This window comes from Hippoglossus hippoglossus, chromosome 4 (genome assembly GCF_009819705.1).
Source record: "Hippoglossus hippoglossus isolate fHipHip1 chromosome 4, fHipHip1.pri, whole genome shotgun sequence".
In the NCBI taxonomy this organism is placed as follows: domain Eukaryota; kingdom Metazoa; phylum Chordata; class Actinopteri; order Pleuronectiformes; family Pleuronectidae; genus Hippoglossus; species Hippoglossus hippoglossus.
In genome coordinates, this window is record NC_047154.1 from 9,973,362 (window position 1) to 9,994,884 (window position 21,523).

The 21,523-nt window shown below is 40.0% G+C and overlaps 1 protein-coding gene across 1 annotated transcript in view; it reads right to left on the bottom strand.

Annotated features, from left to right (window-relative positions):
* The window catches only part of polrmt (polymerase (RNA) mitochondrial (DNA directed)), a 49,284-nt gene that overhangs the window by 19,081 nt on the left and 8,680 nt on the right, over positions 1-21,523 (bottom strand). The window contains exons 5-15 of the mRNA XM_034583427.1: positions 19,260-19,446; positions 16,334-16,483; positions 14,895-15,062; positions 14,375-14,545; positions 13,092-13,331; positions 10,858-11,643; positions 10,534-10,656; positions 8,901-9,023; positions 6,377-6,556; positions 5,250-5,336; positions 2,771-2,884 (exon numbers count right to left, since the gene is read on the bottom strand). Of these exons, the coding sequence (XP_034439318.1) occupies positions 2,771-2,884; positions 5,250-5,336; positions 6,377-6,556; positions 8,901-9,023; positions 10,534-10,656; positions 10,858-11,643; positions 13,092-13,331; positions 14,375-14,545; positions 14,895-15,062; positions 16,334-16,483; positions 19,260-19,446 (2,329 nt within the window). The remainder of the gene's footprint in view (positions 1-2,770; positions 2,885-5,249; positions 5,337-6,376; positions 6,557-8,900; positions 9,024-10,533; positions 10,657-10,857; positions 11,644-13,091; positions 13,332-14,374; positions 14,546-14,894; positions 15,063-16,333; positions 16,484-19,259; positions 19,447-21,523) is intronic.

Sequence of the window (21,523 nt, forward strand, 5' to 3'; positions counted from 1 at the left end):
GGCCACTCACAGCAATCACACTGCTTAATCAGTGGTGCACTCCTTCATCAAACCTATCGAGACCTGGAATGCTCAGCTGGGACATTCAACCTGTGAAGCATTGGGCACTTAAGGCTCTATGATAATCCGGCATATTGAGAATACTGAGGCAAAAATTGTTTTAGCTGGTTGGATTTTCTGTGGAGCAGAAGAAAAATAAAGTGTATGACTCCACCAGTGCAGTTTCAGTATACATTCATTTTGTCACTGTGACCTTTGACCACTTAAATCTAAATCAGTTAATCTTTGAGTCCAAGTGACAACTGGTCACAATTTGAAAAAATCCCCTAGAGGCAGACTTGAGATTTGTTCAAGAGGCCAAAAACATGTTTTGTGAGACGACAATCCTGACTTTGACCTTTGACCACCCAAATATAATCAGTGCATCAGTGAGTCGTAGTGAACCTTGGGGCCTATTTAAATTCCCTAAAGGCGTTCTCAACAGAATGTGTTAACAAGGCAAAAATATATTTTTAAGGACACAGTGACCCTGCCCCCTGACCACTAAAATATAACCCACTCATCCATGAGTCCAGTTGAATGTTTGTGCCTGATTTAATACAATTCCCAATGGGTATTCATGACATCATCACACTCATGAAATGCACCCAGAGAAAATGCTGCACACTGTAGGAATGTGAATGGGTGAATGTCAAAACTGTACTATAAAGCGCATTGAGTGGTCATCAAGACTAGAAAACACATTATATAAATACAGACCATTTAAATGTGTTTTGTGAGGTCACATCAACTTTGACCTTTCACCTTTAAAAACATATACATTTATCCTTGAGTCAAACTGAACATTTATAACGTATTTGAAGATGCCTGAGGCCGCTGGAGGTCTCATGCAAGGGAAGATAGAGAGGAAAGAGATTATTTAATTATTTGATGTTTTCCTAATAGTTTTAGGAAGAACAGAGGGTCTGGGTTGTGAGTACTCTGAATCCAAAACAACATTCAATTGTATCTCAGAAGCTCAGTGTTTACTTGAAGACATTAGTGGGGACATTTTTTTAAAAGTCCAATTATTTTCCAAATCAGAGATCCTGGTGTGGAGTGTTTTTTTCAAGAGCCTTTTTAGTCTCAACATTCTAACCGCTTTCCACTACAAAAAACATTCACCCATTCACATATACTCATACAGCACTATGCTTTTTATTTCACACACCATTCACACTCTGCAGGAACAGTTGCCAATTTATAACTCAATACCTTGCCCAAGGACACCTCGGCATTCAATCTGGAGGAGATGACCATTAAACCAATAACCGTCTGGTTAGTGGATGACCTGCACTACCTCATGAGCAGCCGCCCAAATCACATGTAAAGCGATGCCTTGGCACTCAGGCAGTAATCAAAAGCAAATAAAAGTGAAGCAAAATTTGTGGGCTGGTTGTGTGGAGACAAAGATCTTGTTCTCATTAGCTGACAGCTATTAGAAGCATGCCTGTTCTTGTAATTAAACCAGCCACCCTCAGCTTCATCAGAGTTCCATCAAAGTCCAATGAAACATAATAAATGGAAATTACACTGTGAATGATAATTATAGTTAAAGTGATGATCCAAATCCCCTCACTGCCTCATGGAAATAATGAGTCAAATCTAACACATATTATGTGAAAGCACCAGGCTGGAACACATAAAAGGTTTCACATATTGGTCAGTTTGTCAAGAGAGAGATTAATGAGTACTGCTTATATTGTAGAAAAGGGAGTTAAAAAAGTGGAAACAACGTGAGCCACGAAAAGGTCAGCTGTGGAAATATTGAGCATGTTGTGAGAGTTGAGACAAAGCCAATAGGCGGACGAGAAACAAGTGAAAATAGAAGAAAAGAACAACAGAAAGGTCAGCTGGTTAATTTCTGAAAATACAGAGAAATATAGACAGGCCTATAATTGGCCATGCTGTCTATCATACACTGAGGGAAACTATGCTGGACATACAAAGATTGTGCATGGTGCATCAGACTGTTGATATCAATTCTAACAACTGTCCGGGTTTAAAAGAAAAAAGAAAAAACTGACACCAATAGTTCAGCTTTATGAACTAAAACTCCAGCAAAACAGTTTTGTTACGTGTGAAACCATGTGATTCATTCTACACACATTAGGCTGTATATAAAGATGGACAACATGATATAAAGATGGTGGTCAGCTGCAAAATACCCTGCCTCATCCATATTAGTGGATGGGACATGGACGTCAAATGACAGAGTACTTGAGATGTTGTGATTTTTTTCCCTTCCCAATAATGTTTCCGATACGTAGACTTTGTGTACTGGCCAATCGCGAGTACCAATTCCATATTGGTGCATTTTAACCACCCCCCAAAAAACGTACTTTAACAGCTGTCTGCTACTAAACCTAAGTGATGATTGCTATCGTTGTTGTATGGCCTGGCTCAAGTTAAAATCTGCTTTATGAGAATGTTAGTGTAGTAATTGCTAACACCAGTGCCACCCCTTGAAGCTGAAGTTATACAATACATACAGTGTTTTACTGGTAAGACTTTCGAGCGTGAAACATTCCCAAAATCCTGACTTTTTACCTAGCACTGGTAAATGCTATACTACCAGAAAACACTTCTTCATTACTCTACTAACAGTACTTGCCACTGGGAGTACAGCACACCTGGAGCCCAGGAGAAGAATTCCCACATACAGTGTGTGTACAAATGTATTTAATCTTCACTTTAGAGAGATTAGCAAAGAAAACAGATGCCGACTTACCATTTGGTTGCGTGTACGATGGTAAGGCTGAATGATGGGTAAACCCAGGGGTGTCACCCACTCCACAGTGTGGCCAGACTTGGAGATGAGCCTGGCGCTCTCTGTCAGCCAATCCTGCGACAGAAGGATGACAGCAGGTAGTGAAGACACACACTTGATTGCGGGATATATAAAATATTCAATGTACTTCACTGTTACAGAGTCAAAACCTGCTTTTTGTGTTCTGCCTATTGAGAGTGTCACTCAAATCAGACAGTTCATGGTGTGTTTGGTCAAGGATTGAATAAATTAGGCTATAAATATAAAGACACTATGGTGCATTTGGAACAACAAACTTCTCCTCCACAGTATCAACAGATGATTGATGCATTTAGGTCTGCGGCTTCTTAAAACTGCTGCAAACAATTGTTGCAAACTTGAGGAACAGGTGAGAAGTTCGTTGCTTGTTCTAAAAATTGCAAGTGCAACAGTAGACAAGACATGTCTGGCACAGTCTGTCTCCAAGAACAGAAGCCCTATTAATGTCCCACATGTGCCTTCGTCCTCACACACTATAAAAATACCCCCACACACACATTCATACTGAGCTGTAGGGAAGATAAATACATCCTATCAACTCTAGGTAGCAGTCTGGCCCAAAGCAGCTCCATTCATCATCACCTGCCTTCCGCATATTCCCACACACAATGAAATGAAGATAGTGTGAACGCAGAGAAACAGGAGAGAGATTAAATAGAGAGATGGCTGGAGAGACTGATCAATCAACAGACTGATAAGAGGAAGACAGAGAGGGAGAATATAGTGTGGACAGTGACGGATTTGTAGGGAATGAATATCTGTATTTAGGGAATAAGATGGAACTAAACCTCTGTTCATCAATGTGGGAGCAAAGGTCAGGTCAGGTCAGCCCCACCAACTGATCAGCTACTTCCCACTACTCACAATACACGCGAGAGGATGTGACCCATTTAAAAGCAGCAGGTGCACACACACACACACACAAACACACACTCGCACAGAAGAACTTCAGGTCGGCACTGAGGCATGATGGGGCTGGAATTTTCCGTCTGAGACTGAGTCTGTCCACACACATTCCCCAGAGGACACTCAAACCAGCAGTGGGTGGTGGTTCTATTATCGCACCAGTCTTTGCCTGTGGAGGTAATGTACAATCTCATACCAGGTGCACGTCCTGCATCTAGAAATGGAGTCTACGTGATGAATGGGTGTTGTTGCTGGGGTAATAGTGAAGTAGTCATTCATAAAAATAAAGTAACATCCTATATGCAGTACTAGGTCAGTAGTAAGAAATGGTGTGTGAGGGGTGTGTGATGATTTAATAATTTAAAAGATTTTTTCTGGAAAAGGAAATGTGGTTTTAATTAGAAAGAAAAGTTCTAATGTCAGTGAGAGGTTAGTTCTCTGCTGTGAGTTTGATGTCAGGGGAAACTTCTTCAGATAATCAGATCCATGTGTGCTCAGCACGGCACACTTCATTCTGCATGAATGTTAGCGTAAGGCATATAAATTTGCACTGCCTCCAATTTCAAACATTTAGAACCATATTACTTAAAGATATAATATTTTAAAATCCTTCATTAAAATGTCTGAAAACCACCAGACCTAAGTTATATATTTTGTTGACCTTCATTATCCAAAATGTTTCGAACAATGTTCAAACCCAGAGAAATCCGATATGAATATGAAATTGGTTCATATCCGCATTAACCGTGGGAAAAACAACATATGACGAGTGTGTAAGCAGCCGACTGGCTGTTCTTTACTCCACTGTTTGTATTGATCACTTGTAATGGATCACAATTATTCATTGTCCTTTGCTGCATACAATTTTAACACATTATCTCATCCCTGAACATTTTGATTTGTGTCTGAGTTGCAGCAGGATCTGATTCAAAGCATCATCAAACGATAGGTCTGTTGTTATTGTTTTGACTAAGTCCATTATCATGGTCATGGAAAAAAAGCTTCTGTGTGCATCATGTTTCATGATAGAGGATGGTATGTTTGTTTAATGCCTCAATAAAAAATACTATTTAATGCATGTGTGGGTATATAGAGACAAGAAGAGTGACTGTATATCATTACTGTTATGCATGTATATAAACACACAAGTGTAAGTGGATATTGCTGATAATACAGTGTATGTCGGATGAGGTAACTACATGTATATATTTGCCTTTACATGATTTTAATTACCTCCAACAAGGAGTTGTTTTTAGACAGATTACCTTAAAACTAGGTGGAAGGATGCGGTATGGGACAGGAAAGAAGCCATTTAATTTTGGTGCAGCTCTGGGTATTTGTTTACATTTTGGAATTCTGGTTATGTTTTTCGACATATTTAGGGGCCTGATATTAATGAGTGTGTGCAATTTGGTGTGGTTTAAATTAATTTAAGGGGAATGTTGGGCCTTGGTGTTGGTATACACTCTGCTGAGTGCCACTGTAGTTAACTCACCTGGATCTCTCTGGTCCCTGTAAACATCTCTTTTAGGCCAGTGAACACCAGTCGTACCAGGTAATGGGACGCATCCCAGACATGCTCCTGAAAAAAAAAAAAAAAAAAATCAGCATTAAGCTTGTATATTCAAATACTATAAACACACGTTGTTTTTCTATTTTAGGGGAAACAATTAAATATATAAAACTTGAAGATTATTTTTGACTTTGTTATTATTAAGGATTCATGTGTAATGTAAAAGTAAACGATAAGAGTTACAGCACACAATGGAAAAGGTACAGCTCTCATATCATTACAGAGATATGATCTCCCCCTCCGTTGGAGCTGCCTCACCCCCTCATCCATCTCCCGGTAATCAGTCACAATTGCACTTCCCCCTAATTCCCTGTTTAAACAATTATGGACATTATGCAGAAGTCATTTAGCACAATAGTCTGGCTGTGAGATGGTCGATACACTGATAGTGGGACCATGCTGATCGCATCTACACAAACAATGAGATTATTGTAAGGAGCTGTATATCTGTATGACTGGTAATAAGCACTACAGTGCTGTAGGATGATGAAATGCCATGGTGTCATTTGACAGAATGGGTGTGGCCATCAACGGACCATTTATGTCCAACCTAACCATAAAGTGTGATGGTTTTGAACTAAAAATAGATACGGAGAGGCTGAGCAGAGGATATCAAATAGTATTTGCTCATAATGTAATATGGCTGTATTACACGCGAGGCCTCCCTTATTCAACCATGAAATACTTTATCTCACTGCACTAAGATAATATGTAAATGTATGAATATGCAAAATTAAGGTCAAACTTACTAAAATTCCTTAGGGAACACCTTCAAAATGTCTCAAAGCTGACGAGGAGGACAATTGGGCAATAATATGAAAGGAAGATAGACTTCAGTAGAGGAGACCTTGTGCTCAATACAAGTCCATCTGGGCTCAGTGTGTGTGTATGGATGCATAGCCTGAGAGGACGGTGAAACATGAGCCCTGTGCTAAGAGGCTAGTCTATCAAACCGCACTGATGCCGTGCTAAAAATAAAACAGTACATTGTGTGAGGGAAGCCCCTCGGCCACAGACATCACCGTCCTCCTCCACCGCCACCACTGTACCTTGGGGAACTCATCAATCTCCTTCAGTCTCTTCTCTATCTGGAGGCGTCCCCCGTAACGTGTCACCCCGTACACCACAGTCATCACCGTCTGTTTGACCACCTTCCTGCTGATGAAGCCCTCCAGGACCTTGGCGATCTTCACGCCACTCTCTGCATCCTCAGCTCGGAACTCCTCCACCTGAAACACAACATTTTTATTGTTGATTAAACAGCCTACTATTTTCTTGATTAGCTAAATAATTGTTTATTAATAGTATCTCTGAAAACCCCAAAAGATGCCAGCAAATATCTAATTTGTATGGAATTAATACATTAATTAATTAATTAATTAATTATCAAAGCAGCAATTTGTTATATTCTGTCTCTCGGTTGACAGATTAATTAGATCAGTGTGGGATAGAGTACATGCTGCTGTGCACAACTTTTGCATTAGTCTAGAATGTCAAACAGCATTTATTTAGTTGTGATTGCCAATTAGCTCAGTCCTGTGACAAACAAGCAGCACCTTCATGTGGTTAAAGGCACACAGGGAGAGAAGCACACAAGAAACTGAAGGGCCAGTAAAAACTTTACGGATTTTTGACACTCCACAGTACAGACATTTTATTTTGGGTGGGGGGAAGGCAAATAACTTCCTATAGGTTTTTATTTTAATAAGGCCGAGGCAGCTAAAACTGAATGATGTTAAGCTACACACCCTTATCGTTCATAAATATTTGCTTTTGGGTAATTAACTGTCTGTAAACTGTTCAAACAGCTTATGTTCTACATCTAATGGTTCCGGGCACGCTCACACCACCCCCTCCCTTGGTTTTTGCTTCTCTTCAGATCTACACTGATCTCACACTGGGCTTCTCTGCATGACGGCCTCTGTGGGGTTGCTTCCGGTGCAGGCTCACACTGTCAGGGCAGCAAATTCATGCAAAGAGGAGCCCTGCAGGTAGACCCTTCTCCCTCTCTGGAATCAGGAAACCTGTTGTTGCAGTGGCGAACTTGAATCCCTGATTTCTTCAGTAATATGAATTGCCAGTGTTGTTTATTGTACAGCTTAACGTTGCAAGTAAACAGACGTTTGCCATTTCACAAGCCTGATAATTAACAGTATCATCTAAAAATGAATGGGTCATCGGTCATTGGGATGCATCGTCACAGATCTTTAATGAAAATATGGCATGCTCATGCATTTGATCCCACGAGAAACCCATGGAACTGAAATGTTCTTGTATCCTAATTTAGGGAGACGAAGTGGGAACTAGCCATATCTCCTGAGAAATATGACATTACAGTTCCATAGGTTTCTAGTGTCACCAAATCAGCATGAAAAAAATCATTAAAATCTGTGACAGCGTGGCCCAAAAGTGAGATGATTTGACAGAATTATAAATACTAGAGCAATGCACATTCTAAAACTGCCTCTTTGGAATGGCCTGATTGCTTGTCCTGTACTAATTCTCTCAGGCCTATGTCTAAATTATTCCTTGTCATTAGTGAGACATTTCACAGGTCAGTAATGCATTCCACACAATCTTCAGACCCAAGTCCACAACTTTATTATATAAATGAAGCATAAAGCATTGCAGCAACAGAACGAATGTCGTGCTTTTAGACAAATTGCATAAGAGGAAGTGATTCTATGAATGTTGTTGCCACAACAGAGATCAGCACCCGGGAATGTCTGTGTCAGTCTGAAATGGTGACATTAAAATAATTATTCATCAAAATCATGTGGTGATGTTGACCCACGGTTTGACCCAGACCACTCTTGTGGTTTATCTGAGGATGTAGAAGAGAACTAATTCAACTCGGTCAACAGACTGAAGGTAAACTGCCTGTAGCACTGGTCATCTGTTTATTCAAAGTTTATTATTAATATTGAACATTTCACATGTCCAAATTACACCAAATTTGACACTACACTTCCTTGGGCCCTTAACAATGCACATGCCAAGTGCGAATAGTTTTCAAGATTTGCATTCCACAGGCAGACAGACAGACCTACTGACAGAGGTAAGTAGATTTAGAAGATTGATAAGTAAAATATTGTCCTGTAGCAAACTGCACTCACTGATAACTCCAAGCAAAATTTCTGCCTCTCAGCTCTCTGATTCCTCCTGTACTGAGATGTCAGAACACCGGAGTTAACTTAAAATTGTTTCTCTATAAAAGAAGCGTGTTCACAGCTTGCTGGGCCCTTCTGATATCATTGTATGCACACTTGCCCTTTGAGCCCTCGGATGCGGTAAGCTGTCTCCTCTCGCTGCGCTCTTATGCAATGACTGAGAAACAGAGCACTTTTAAAAGTGACACCTCAAGTGGGAAACTTGAAATATATTCTCAGTCATCTGTCTGTCACTCAGTATGGGATCGAGTGAGTCATCTTAATATTAACCGCTGAGCAAGTGCAACGTGCCTTGCAACTGAAATCAGCCCGGATTCAGTTCTTTTGTGCACCTTCCAACAAGCATTTCAAAGAAGAGGAACAAAATTGATCCAAAGCACGAAAACTGCCCAATGGTGCTGACCTGCTGTGCTACTCCGCTGTACACATCCTGGGGCACGTCACAGGGCAAGAGGTTGACTGAGGTGGCACCAATCACATCCCTGCCTAAAGCGGCGTAGTGCTGGAGCCCATTACAGGAGCCGTCCTGGAGCAGAGGTGGAGAGAGGGGAGGAGAGATTAAAGCAGTGAAGTGGAGGAAAGGAGAACAGAGAGAGCAAGAATTAGAGAGGTCAGTGCAGAGAGGGAGAGGTCGGCACAGGGAGGAGGGGGAAAGGTGAACATAACACAGAACAGGTGATTTAAAGAAAGTTAAAGTAGACGAACAAGAAGAGAAGAAAGACAAATAGGAAAGAGGGGATAAACGGTCAAATTAAGAATGTGACCGTCAGCTCAACCGATGATGTTTATAACAACAGATCACCATGTCCCATAGCCAAGAGCAACAATTGCAAAAGTGAATTTTGCATTTATTGTCATACTATTAACACATTCAAAACAATACCTGACTTGCATCTATCCATCTATCTTTAATTCTTTCTATTGTGCAGATACGGACCTGATGTTCAGAATACAGATGTGTGAATCTGCATTGTCCAATTAAGCGCTGCAACTGCATTGAAAAGCCTCACACAAACTGACTAATTTAGGCAAATTATTTCCTTTCCTTGATTTATTCATCTATAAGGGGCAACACACATTGATTAACACATTAATTTGAGGCAAGTATATTAGATTTTCATCTCCAGTCCCTGAGCAGGTTGAAGGAAGATATGTAAATTCTTTGAGCCAAAGTGAATACACTCACTTCTGTCTGAACTGTTCAGCACTTTCACGCTGTGATGCACAGTATGTCTTGTTGTGATGCTTTTTATTTGATCTTTTTTTTTTGAATATGTTGGAATCTCAGACAATTATTTCCACTTGCATTACTTGCTTTTTGATTGCTGTGTTATAATATAATTTGCTGTGATAATTTTCAATAAATCGTTAGTATAAATCACTATAGTATAAATCCCTCTATGAAATGTGAATTAATAAAAGCAACATAAAGGAGAGACAAGTGCCAAATAAAAGCAAAACTATGACACAGATATTTAACATGGCCCTGTGTTGCAGATTGTGTTCAATTACTTAAAAAAAAATTATAAATGCTAAAGATTAGAAGTGTGCAAATTACTGAACTCCATAAGGCTGCACAACATAGAGTCTATTGTAGAGGATTTGTTTGTTTCTTCGGTTTCTACATTAAAGGCAGGCACCCAAATGCCAGACCTCAGCACATGACGGCTCAAGCTGTGGTCTGGTCTGTAAGATCTCAGCTGCAGGTTTGTGACAGAAGACATGAAATGGCTGCACGTGGCTCGGGGAGTCTTGGCTTGTTGATCTTGATGAGTCCTCTGAGACAGCACTATTACTCATGACTAAATGGCAGAGAGCACTATAACTGGCCTCAGGTAATGCAAGATATAAAAAATCTTAAAGAATAATCTTTTCGAATCATTTCACATTATTTCGTCTGTTCAACAAAGAACAGTTAGTGTAGCTTTACATTTTTGGTTTTCAATCAAACGTCTTATTAAAGGACACATTAGTAGGAGGAGATGGGACGTTCAAATCCCTATGGATCTTTGTAAACAGATAAATAATCATTTTACCTGATGAACAGGAAAGTTGGAGATGAACTGTGTTGGATCGGGAGATCTCACAGCCATGGCTATTTCCATGCAGCATGCCAGAGCCTGCCAAGGCTCATCCGCATTCATCCACCACTTCTTACCCTGAGAGAGACAAACACAAGCACCTGGCCTGTTATCCTGAACACATGTACACAGATGGAGAAGGATTTTTACTACAAGCTTTGACAGAAATTTATATCCTTATTTTGGTTATAATATAATCTCAATATTTCAGAAATTGATAAGTCTTTGTATATCTTTAAGAAGTGTGTGTGTGTGTGTGCTTCACTGTGCTTAACTGACATTGAGAGGGTTGTCGGCAGAGTCCAGTATGTCCTCCATGATTGTGTTGGCGTACTCCAGCCGTCCCTGTAGTGAGCTCCTCTTCTTTAACCCTGTCAGATTGACAAAGTGGATCTTTAGCCAGTCAAGGCCCTTGGGACCGAGGGGCTTCCCCTCCGCAAACAAAAGGATGGCCCGAGTCACATCACTCCCTAGGTGATTAAAGTATGGAGGACAGGGGTAGGTACGACCCCTGAAGTCCATGTTGTGAGGGAACCAGAAAGTCTCATCCCGCATGTGGTTGGCGATGGAGAGTTTATAGAGGGCATCCATACGCAGGCTGTGCATTTCACTGTATTTCTTTTTGGCCATGACCACCTCTCTTCTCATATGGGCCTTCTCAGAAGCTGTGTGATTGGGATCTTGAGGATTGAAGTGGGGTAATTTGGGGGCCTCCGATAGTGGAGGAGGGATGTCTAGCTTATCATTTCCCCGGTCATTGAAGATGGAGATAATTATATCCAACAGAGGTTTGTTGATCCTCCAGGCACAGCTGCCCAGCTGGTTGAGAGAGTCCAGGACTGCGTGGAGGTTCTGGCATTTCTCCAGCAACACCTCGTGTTGGACGGCCCCGTCCACTGTGCGCATCAGCTTAGCCGGTGTCAGCAGGTAGGCTCCAAACTTCACAGAAGTCCAGGGCACAGGAGGGCACAGCATCGGCATCACGCATGAGTCAAAGGTCAGCTCGGTCTCCATGGCTTCCTGTTGCATCTGAGACAGGATGGGGTGGAGCTTGATGAAACCGATCTGGTGGGAAAATCAAATAAGAAACCTCAAATGAACAGCCACACGAAATAAATCGCTCATAAACAGAGACGACAATGCTTTTCAATTCAATGTTTAAAGGTTCAGTGTGTACGATTTAAATAAAAGGGATCTATTGGTGGAAATTTTATACAAAATAATCCTAGTGATGTTTTGACTAGTGTGTTTCATATAAATTGTAGTTTTCTTTACCCTAGAATAGGCCCCTTACATTTAAATACTTTTATATTTACAGGAAGGGGGTCCCCTCTATGGAGGCCGCCGTTTTTTTACAGTAGCCCAGACTGGACAAACTAAACACTTTTTGAGTTTTTATGACAACTGAATGCTACCACAGATTCTCTTTCATGTTTGGAAGGGGAGGGTGAGGGGGAGGGTTTTTTCAGCTGCAACATGCAACTTCACCACCAGATTACACTGAACCTTTAATTATTACAAATCCTATTTAGTAGCAGGTGAAAAACCACATGCTGACCTTCTGATACCATTTTTAATTTGATATAATAAGAGGATACTGGGTCTTTGCTCTAATGCAACAAACATGGAGTCTGCACAACTGGACATAAAGACCATTATGAGAAAAACTAAAAAATGAAAACACCTCAGAATTGCTTGCATGAGTCAGACTGTCATGCTGTGCTGTAAAATCATTAGGATGCTCCCCTGATGAGCAAAACTCTGAGGAGAGGGAAAAAAAAGTCTAGGGGAAATGACAGAGGATTGAAAAAATACATAAGAACATAATTCTGCTCCTGAATTTCCCTTTGTCAGTGCAAAAAACTCCACAAAAAAACCCAGTTTCTTCTTGCTCTCTTTCTGCTTCTGTTCACTGACACGGTTGCCTCACCTTCCTGCAGGGTCCCATGGCAATAAATCAGTGAGCCAATTAAGGCGACACTAAAAAAGGGATTAGGCTGGAGCCTATTCATCTTACTCAACTGTTCCCCCTGCCAAGTCACGCAGGGATGAAATGGTTTTATAATTCACACTCTTTGGAGCTTCACATTGGATAGGAGGCTGTTCAAATAGACAAGGCTTTAGAGGGGCAGACACTCTTCCAGTCCAAGGGAAGGTCAAGTGTCTTCAGGTATTTTCCTCATTTCTACTCTGCTATGCTTCTTTCCTCATTACATGTCAACTGTACTTATACCTTACATGGTCAATCTTTTAATTAACTGTGTATAATTTTCAAATGTCACAAGAATTATAATTTGACCGATGGAGGGTCCTTGTCATGAACTGCTTTGTTCATTTTTTAAAAACTTAATCCTTTCAAATACTAAGATCCTTGGTCGTAGTTTGCAGGAGATGCTGATGACTAATCCTTAACTATTTTGTCCAAATAAATCTCAGATGAAAAGATCTTTTCTCTCCAAAGTTGCAGAACAGACTGCCGCTAGATATCAGAGAAGCTAGTTCAGTGAATGTACCTGTCGGATGCTGCGGAAGGTGTACATGTGGTAGAGGACGGGGATGTGCTTCCTTTCTTGGGCTGGGTTCAGGATGTCACTATTAATTTTAAGGTTCTTCACCATCATATCCACCAAGCATGTGCCCAGCTCCAGAGTCACTATGTACGGCCAGCTTGTCTCGCCCCCCTGCAACATGGGTCCTGAAGTCAGCTCCATCTCCAGGTTACACCACTGCTCCCTGGGAAGGACGTCATACTCCTAGAGGGAGACAATCAGAAGTGGGTTCTTGTCTTTTTGTGATTTAGACATTTTTCCTCATATGAAAAACACCATGGAGTATGATAATGCTAATGTCTTGCAAAAAGCACAGACACTGAAAGTCTTACTGCAATAAGCCATGAAGTCTTTAACTACAGTAGGTTGAAAGTGGCATTTCAATATTTAATGGATATTGTAAAAGCCCAGATTAAAACTAATCATTGCTTTCATTATTAAACAATGTGATTACCTTCTCAATTGTTTAGTCAAAGTATTATTTTGTCAACTTTCTAATAATATATTCTGCTCACAAAAATAAAACACAGAGAAAAGCAGAACAGATGAAATTATGAAAATAATGACTTTTTAAAACATGGTTTTGCTTCAAAAATATCAAAACCTAAATTAAGTCAAAACAGGTGCTTGGAATTTTTACAATAACTGACTAGATACCGTAGTGAAAGAACCCACAGGAATGAAGAAAGGAAGGTAGGCAGGTAGCTAGTATAATAAACATGATTTGGTTCAGGAGAAAGCATACTAAATACAATCTTACTCTCATGAACCAGTTCAAAGTAAAAGCTGGATGTGTAATGAACTATAGAAGTGAACAACACAGTGTCAGTTACTTGCAGTACAACAGCTTTAAGCCACAATAAATAAGACCGAGCAGACGTGAGAGGCAGTTTAGTCAGACATTTACAGTGTTTAACTTTCAAAGTGGATGAATAAAAATGTTAATGAACTCAGTTTGTTGTCATAACAACAATGGACAAAAAAAATATATAACAGGCATAAATTTAACTACAGAGGTGGAATGTGAAATAACTTCCATGAAGAAAACACATTAACTGAGGTCTAGCTGCTGGAGTATAATGAGCTCCTGCTAATTATAATCTTGATGACATTAGCCTTTTTCGCAGATTGAAGAGAAGCATCAATGTAATGCTTATGAAGCACTGTGAGGAAGTATACAACGTAAAAGCAACAATAAAAAGAAAAATACATCTGGAGCATCTTTAAGAAACATAGAATTTCTCTACCTTGGTATCTTTGGCCAGCAACTCCGTGTAACTGCAGTAGATTTTGCCCAGCTTCTCCACCATCTGATTCTGCTGTTTCTGTCGCACAGAATACTTGGTATAGACCCTGTTGCCCAGATCTCCGGCTAAAATCTTCAGCGAATCTCCACTGGGAGGCAGGTTGGCAACACTCTGGACAAGAACAGGACATAGTTCAAAAGGTGAAAACATCAGCAAAAGGGTGTTCACCACTTTTGTAAGATTTAGTTTGATGAACAAGCAATTCTTTAATTAAAGTCTGAATGGTCACTTCAGAAATCACATCATGCCCTGAGAATTTTTATGCGGGAAGCAGAGGCATTGGATCAAAAGTATGCTCCCTTTTGCTGCTAAAGATAAAATGCAATGCTTTTCCAGGTGTTGTCATCACGGTCAGTTACTCAATCAAATCTCTTTGACTCAAACACAGACGATGCTTGGTTAAATCCTTGGTTTCTGGCATTTCATTGAGCGGCAGGCTGGGTTAGGTGTGTTGCATTACCTGTATCATGATGTCAACATACTCTCGATCCTCCAGCAGACAGAGGTAGGGATAAAGGTTGAGCCTGTAGTCCTTGGTGTTTGTGCTGGCCAGGATCATCTTGGTCTCCCTCAGGGCCTGGAGGAGGCTCTTCTGCCATTGAGCCCGCTGCTCGGCCAGCAGCGCCCTCTGAAAACACAACATACGTGTGGGACATCCATCTTATGACTGTGAGTGATGGCACGAACGTTTCAGAATGTGTCACATGAAATTTCCAGTCCTGCAGAAATCCCATACTGCATGATCCAAATGGAAAGTCATTATAAATTGTGAAGCAGCAGCTAGGGCCACCACCTGTGGATGTACATATGTGGATTGTGACATATGTACGTTCTGTGCATGACTGTGTTTGAGTTCACTCTTCAGCTGAGGGGTTTTACTCTAAGAGTTCCAGTCTGACAGAAGCAGAGAGGCAGTCTAGGTTGTGGATGGAGGGTGACTCCCCATTACAATACATTATTATGCTGCCCTGCCTGTCTGTAAATGCTTCCTGACCACCAGGGACTCTCAGCCCGCTCGCTTCCTACGAAGCCCATCTGCAGAGACAGACGAGCCAGGCTGGACTGTAAATGCCAGATTTAGAAAAAAAGTACACCATGGGAATATGTTTTTTCTTCTTCTAACCGGTCAGGCCTAAATGCAAATATTTTCAAAGTTTAGACCAGAGAGAAAAAAATGTGAACCCATGGATGTGGAAAGTTAGGTACATGTGAATAAATCATCACTTTGTAAATGGTATTTTATTAGTTTAATTACTTCAAACGAAGCAGAATACTGCCAGGATGATACAGCCTGTATCTTACATTGTGTGCCAGCACGTTGGGCTTTGCAGACAATCTGCAGGCTTTTTTGCAGTCTAAATTTACAGCACAAAACAGGAAGATAACTGATGTTCTTCTGGCACAGATGGAGCAATGTCTTCCTCCGAACAGAAAGCAACAGAAACCATTTGTGTAAAATGCTGTATTTTTTCCAAAGAACACAATTGAAATACTATTACCCTAAACAGTGTGTGAGAATCCACCAAACAATAATATATTGATATTTAAGATATTGTTGTACGTGTACATTTTATTAAAAAAAGGCTGAATATAGCTTTAAGACTTAATGCCTAAATGCCAAAAAAAATTTGACTTTGGGTGTGTTTTTGAGATTTCAACCAATTTCCCAGGGAATAATTCATAGGGGATTGATATCTAGGATTGTGCTTAATTTGGCACAGATACAAATACAAATCTGGATCCTGCCAATTTAAATATGGATTCTCTGGGGGATAGGCTATTTTCAGCAGCTTTATGGTAAGAGGTACAGTATATGTGTTCTGTTGACTGCCAGCTACATTTTCTCCGTATCGTAACACCTTGTTTTGAGTTGATTACTTGTGGACGAAGTCTGATTACCATTTTGGCCATGTTTTCAGTGACAGGCTTGTCAGCCTCCACTGAGGGGATGGTGGCAGTGCAGGCCTGCTCCACATCGAGCTGACATTTGAAACCCTTGTGGAGCTCCTCCTGAGTGAAGTCCAGTTTGGGGTAGTGGTGGTCTATTCTCTAAAACACAAACAAAAACAGGAGAGACAGACACAAATTAAGGCTTCTTACCTTGTCCTGATATTACCCTAATACAAGAGGACTGGCAGACCCTATATGTAATCACTAATTATTAATTAACAAATTGATGGGAAGTATTAAAGGGAGCCTTTTTAGACTAGTCAACAAAGTGTTAAGCTGAGAAATCAAAGATAGGTAGAAAACAACAAAAATAATGAAATTTAATAGTAAAAAGATAAAGATATTGTGGGTGAATCATTGAATTTTATAATCAAACCCAATCAAAACCCAGAGATACTTCATATAGGTTCAAATTAATCCAGAAAACATTGTGGTAACACGTCTATGTAAACATGTATATGTGTAGGTAAGTTAATTAAGTTCTAACAAGCAAAGCACACTGCTAACGGAACCTTATTAAGTGCAAAGGGGTTAGCACTAGCCAAAATACCTACAAAGCAACCATACTGACTGGCACTGCAAAAAAATAAAATGTGCTTTAAATTTCTGTTCTTCTTTGAAGTAACCTTGCCACGGCACCAACTACTGGATGTTATCCAAACTTTGTACAAAGGTTGTACACATGAGAAGATGCAGTGCTATCATTTATTAGCTGATAGACAGCAGAGATACAGTATATGGTAAATTAGGACTCAGAGAGACAGAGCAGGTTCAGCAGCCAGAGCAAAGCTGAAGGTACAGTGGCACATAAATTGCTCACTAGAGAGCCCTTGTACAATATTACAACTTACGAACAATAAATGGACAAAGAAACCGCATTATCACTAGACAGGGATGAAATCAATAGATAGCTGCTGAAAAATGTGCTGGCATGATCATTTTTAAAAGTACAAACAAGCAGCTTCTGGTGAAGTGAAAAACTCCACAGAAAGAACTGAGTTGCAATATTGTTTAGGTAAAGCTTCAAATTTCTTTTCCTTTGAAATGTTTTTGTTCTTGACCATACTCTGCCATGCCTACAGTCTTTTCACGGAGAAGATTGTTGCAAGGTTTGAGCAGCTCCACTGCCTGGGGTCCCTGGGTTCATGCCCCGGTGCCGTGCTCTCTGTTGACCAGAGATTTTGCATTCAAAAGGCCAAAAATGTGTTGTGTGCAGTCACCCTGATCTTGACCGTTGCACCAAAATGTAATCAATTCATCTTTAAATTGAGCAAAATTTTAAGTGACTCCCTGAAGGCGATCTTGAGATATCACAGTCAAAAGGCCAGAAACGTGTTTTGTGACATGATGACCATAACCACCAAAATCCACTCAGTTCATCCAAGGAATTTGCACCAAAATTGAAGACATTTCCTGAAGGCATTACTGAGATACCAGATGAAAAAGTTATCAAATGAGAGATCAGACTGTCTCTGACGAAAAGATGAAAGTAGATCAAACTTCAATCATTAAATCATCTTGTCCTGCAAATACAATCAGATGGAGCAGTATCATCTGACCTGTTTCAAAGGTCTGTAAGTAGCATACTTTCACATACAGGATAAAAATACACGACCTGCTGATGCTACCATCACACACAGGCCAACACTCAAATAAAGAACCCAAAATTTGTCACTTAGATGAAGATCTAAGTGAAGATGGTGCAAAGATAAAAATACAACAATTGTACTAAAAGCTGTGAATGAATCATGTGAGAATCAGCAGCAGAAGAGAGACGGGAAAATGTGAGGAGAGGTGAGAGGAGGAGGAGGAGAGGCAAGGAAAGCAGAGGAGCCATTAGAAAGCAGAGTTAGCCCACTATAAATAGGCCAGTGCCTGTCTGGCTGTGATGGGGTGACAATCAAATGTTTCGTAGTCACGCTGGAGCCGTCTGACAGCTTTCCCAGCTTTCTGCTGCTTCAGCTGGCAAAACATACCAAACACTTGGTCATAAAATAACTCTTACCTGTATTTATAGTCATGCATTGCTCGTTTTTATTTTTTTTTACTTAGTCATACCCTCTCTTTAAATTTAGTCCTTCACCTAATTTCCATTAAGATTTCTGTTAGACTGAAAGTATATTATTTTTGAAAGGGATAATAGCTTGTGATACATCAAACCCTTTTTAAGGAAAAGTGTGTATGGATGATTACACTAATATGAAGTTTCTGCTGTATAAACATAAGAAAGTAATGTTCATTATTAAGTCCACTAATATCTGTTCAAGACCTTTTAAAACTTAAAGACGGAACCATAACACTTCACTTCTCTATAAGGACATTATTGGAACAGATGTTTGTTATTATTATTATTATCTTATTATCTGAGACAAGTCTGTCAGTAAGTATCCTAATGATAAAGCAGAAGTATAGGTGATATTATAAAATACTGTTTACTGTAATGGAATCAGTTTTATTCCTTTGCATTCTATAAAAATAACTTTGGTGTTCCACAAGGATTACTGTTAGATCCACTGGTATACACAGATACAATTACAGGAGAAGTGCGATTTAGTTACTCCTCCCATTCCAAGCATGTGGGATTAGTTAAAGAGGGCCTGCTCCCTATGTGGATATAAAGGGTGATTCGAACATAACAAAAACACAAACAATCCAAAGTTTCAGGTGATTATAGATGAATGAAAACATAATTATTAATTATTATTTTTTTTTTTAAACAGATCCCCCTAAATCCAACACTTTTTAAGACAACTTTTAAGATCACTTTGTGAAACTACTACCTTGGTGGTAGCATCATAAAAAAACTGTGAAAGATTTAAAATAAGTGATTAAATAAGTTTAAGAATAACTTTGTGACAAAGCTGTCCTTTGGTACCTGTGTGTAAAAGTCCTGAACCAATGATGTATAGCCCTCGTTTGTCGTCAGCTTGAGGCAGGGTTGGTAGTCGGGCTCGATCATGCGCATGGCCTTCAGCACCATGTCTTTCTCATCTTGTCGAAACACACACTGGCTGAACACATCATCCACAGACAGACCGTCCTGCTGCATCTGATTCAGGCACCTGGATATACAGGGACATACATCAGTTTACTATTACTGTGGCATGGATTGTGTCACTCTTGACCATAGACTGTATGGAAAGAACATCTCCCAGCTCCCCAAAAGGAAAGCAATATCATCTTTATTGCCCCCTGATGGATGGCTGCAGTATAGGTCACAAACCCCCACCTCTTCAATGTTGGCAGAAGGGACATGAACCAAACTAAACATATGTTAAAGAAAGAAAAAGTTTTTTTATTTTAGGAAGTTCTTATCACACTGATGTAAATTTAAGTCTTTTCAGGTAAGTTTTGTTTTAATTAGGTATTTATGCTATAAAAACAGGGTAAAATGCCATGATTGACAGGTGAGATTGACTTGCGATTGGTCAAGAAGACCTCAATACAACAGTTCCAAACAACGATAACTACTGCGCATACTCTGGCTCCAAATGACGTCAAAATCGCAAGATGGTGGCTCCCATATCCAGAATATTATAGCTTCATTTTTGAACAAAGGGATCAAGAGGAGATGCGTCATCCATCTATATATATACGATCTCCGGTCCTTACACTTGAGCACTTACTGTATTGTGCTACGTGATGCCTGCAGTGGGTAGAGCAAAGCAGATAAAGCCAACAGAGAGATAAGATGGCTTGTTTCATAAGGAGCCAATAGAGTGAGCAATGTTGCTGCTGTAACTTGTTGTGGCGAGAGGTTGAGAAAGCAGCTCCATTCATTAATTAGACAATCGTTTACCATAACCCATTAAAATTGGCACCAGGAAGTTCACCACTTGTCTCCCGCAAGAGCATAAAAATACTTTTTAGCAGCCAGACTAGACGTCCCATATCTTGGTCTTTCTCATCACATGTGCACAGTGTTTAATAACTGTGGCTTAAACAAATAGAATAACTAATAAGTTTTGAAATGTAATTGTCTAATTCTTATACTGAGTTATCAGTCCATCAGATTAGAAAACACAACACAGCCAACTCTCTTCCAGAAAGTTATTACGATACTTTACATTATGTTTGAGATACTTCTTCAAGTCAAATATTCTGAATGAGGGCCCATCAGATGACACAAGAGCTAGATTTTTATTTCAGTGGGAGATTGTAATTATTATGATGGAACAGACTTTGGAGTCTTCAGATCAGAAGATCACAACCTTCTGACCTGATCTGTGGGAATAGGACTAAGATAATGATAAAAACGTTCTGGGTGCCTGATTAATTCATCTTAAAATCAGATAATGGTATGTCTCGCCTACCCTGATCAACAGTTGCAGAATATCAATGCAAGTATTTGCATCGACAGGCTTATCTGGAATCTAAGTATGAGTCTGATCCAGAGGCTAATGGCCACTGACGACATCAGTAAAATATTTATTCAAACAGACTCTCCTGGAGAGAGCAAATGAAAGTGTGTTTCTCTCTCATCTGTATTCAAGAGCCTGGTCTTTTATTTTGAGAGCATTATATATTTTTTATTTCTCATGCTTTCCATCAAAACCCAGTCCGCTCTCTCTCAAATAGCCACCAGTCACGTGCAAATGTGTTTGTCTGCACTCAGATATAATGTTGCTGCATACTTAAATGTCCATTGCTTCAGCTTCAGTCCTTCTCCTCGTGCTCAGGCTGCTTCTTTCCACTTGAAAAGCGTCTGCTCTCAGATTTCTGAGATTTTTGTTAAATGATCCTGTCAAAATTCCCCCAACCAATAAAATGTCAGGTATGACGGTGACCAATGACCGTTTTGAGCAGGAGTAGTGCAAATTTGCATGTGAGCAGGAGGCTGTTTGAGAGCAAGGGCAGGGCCCTGAGGGAAAGAATGACAAAACCTGAACATGAAATGAAGAAATGGTGCTCTCAGAATGAAAGACCACACTCTTGACTAAAGATCGGAAAGAAACTGCATTAAAGCACAGTGTCCATGTCTGGACTGCAGATAACGTCAATGTGCAACCAGAAATAAAAATGGGAGCTGTAATAAAGTGATTATTACATTACTCAAATTTGATACATGACACCAAAGAAGGAAAGTTAATTACTATTTTCAGCCTGGTCTTTTTTGATTAGTTTCTTATCATGCATGTT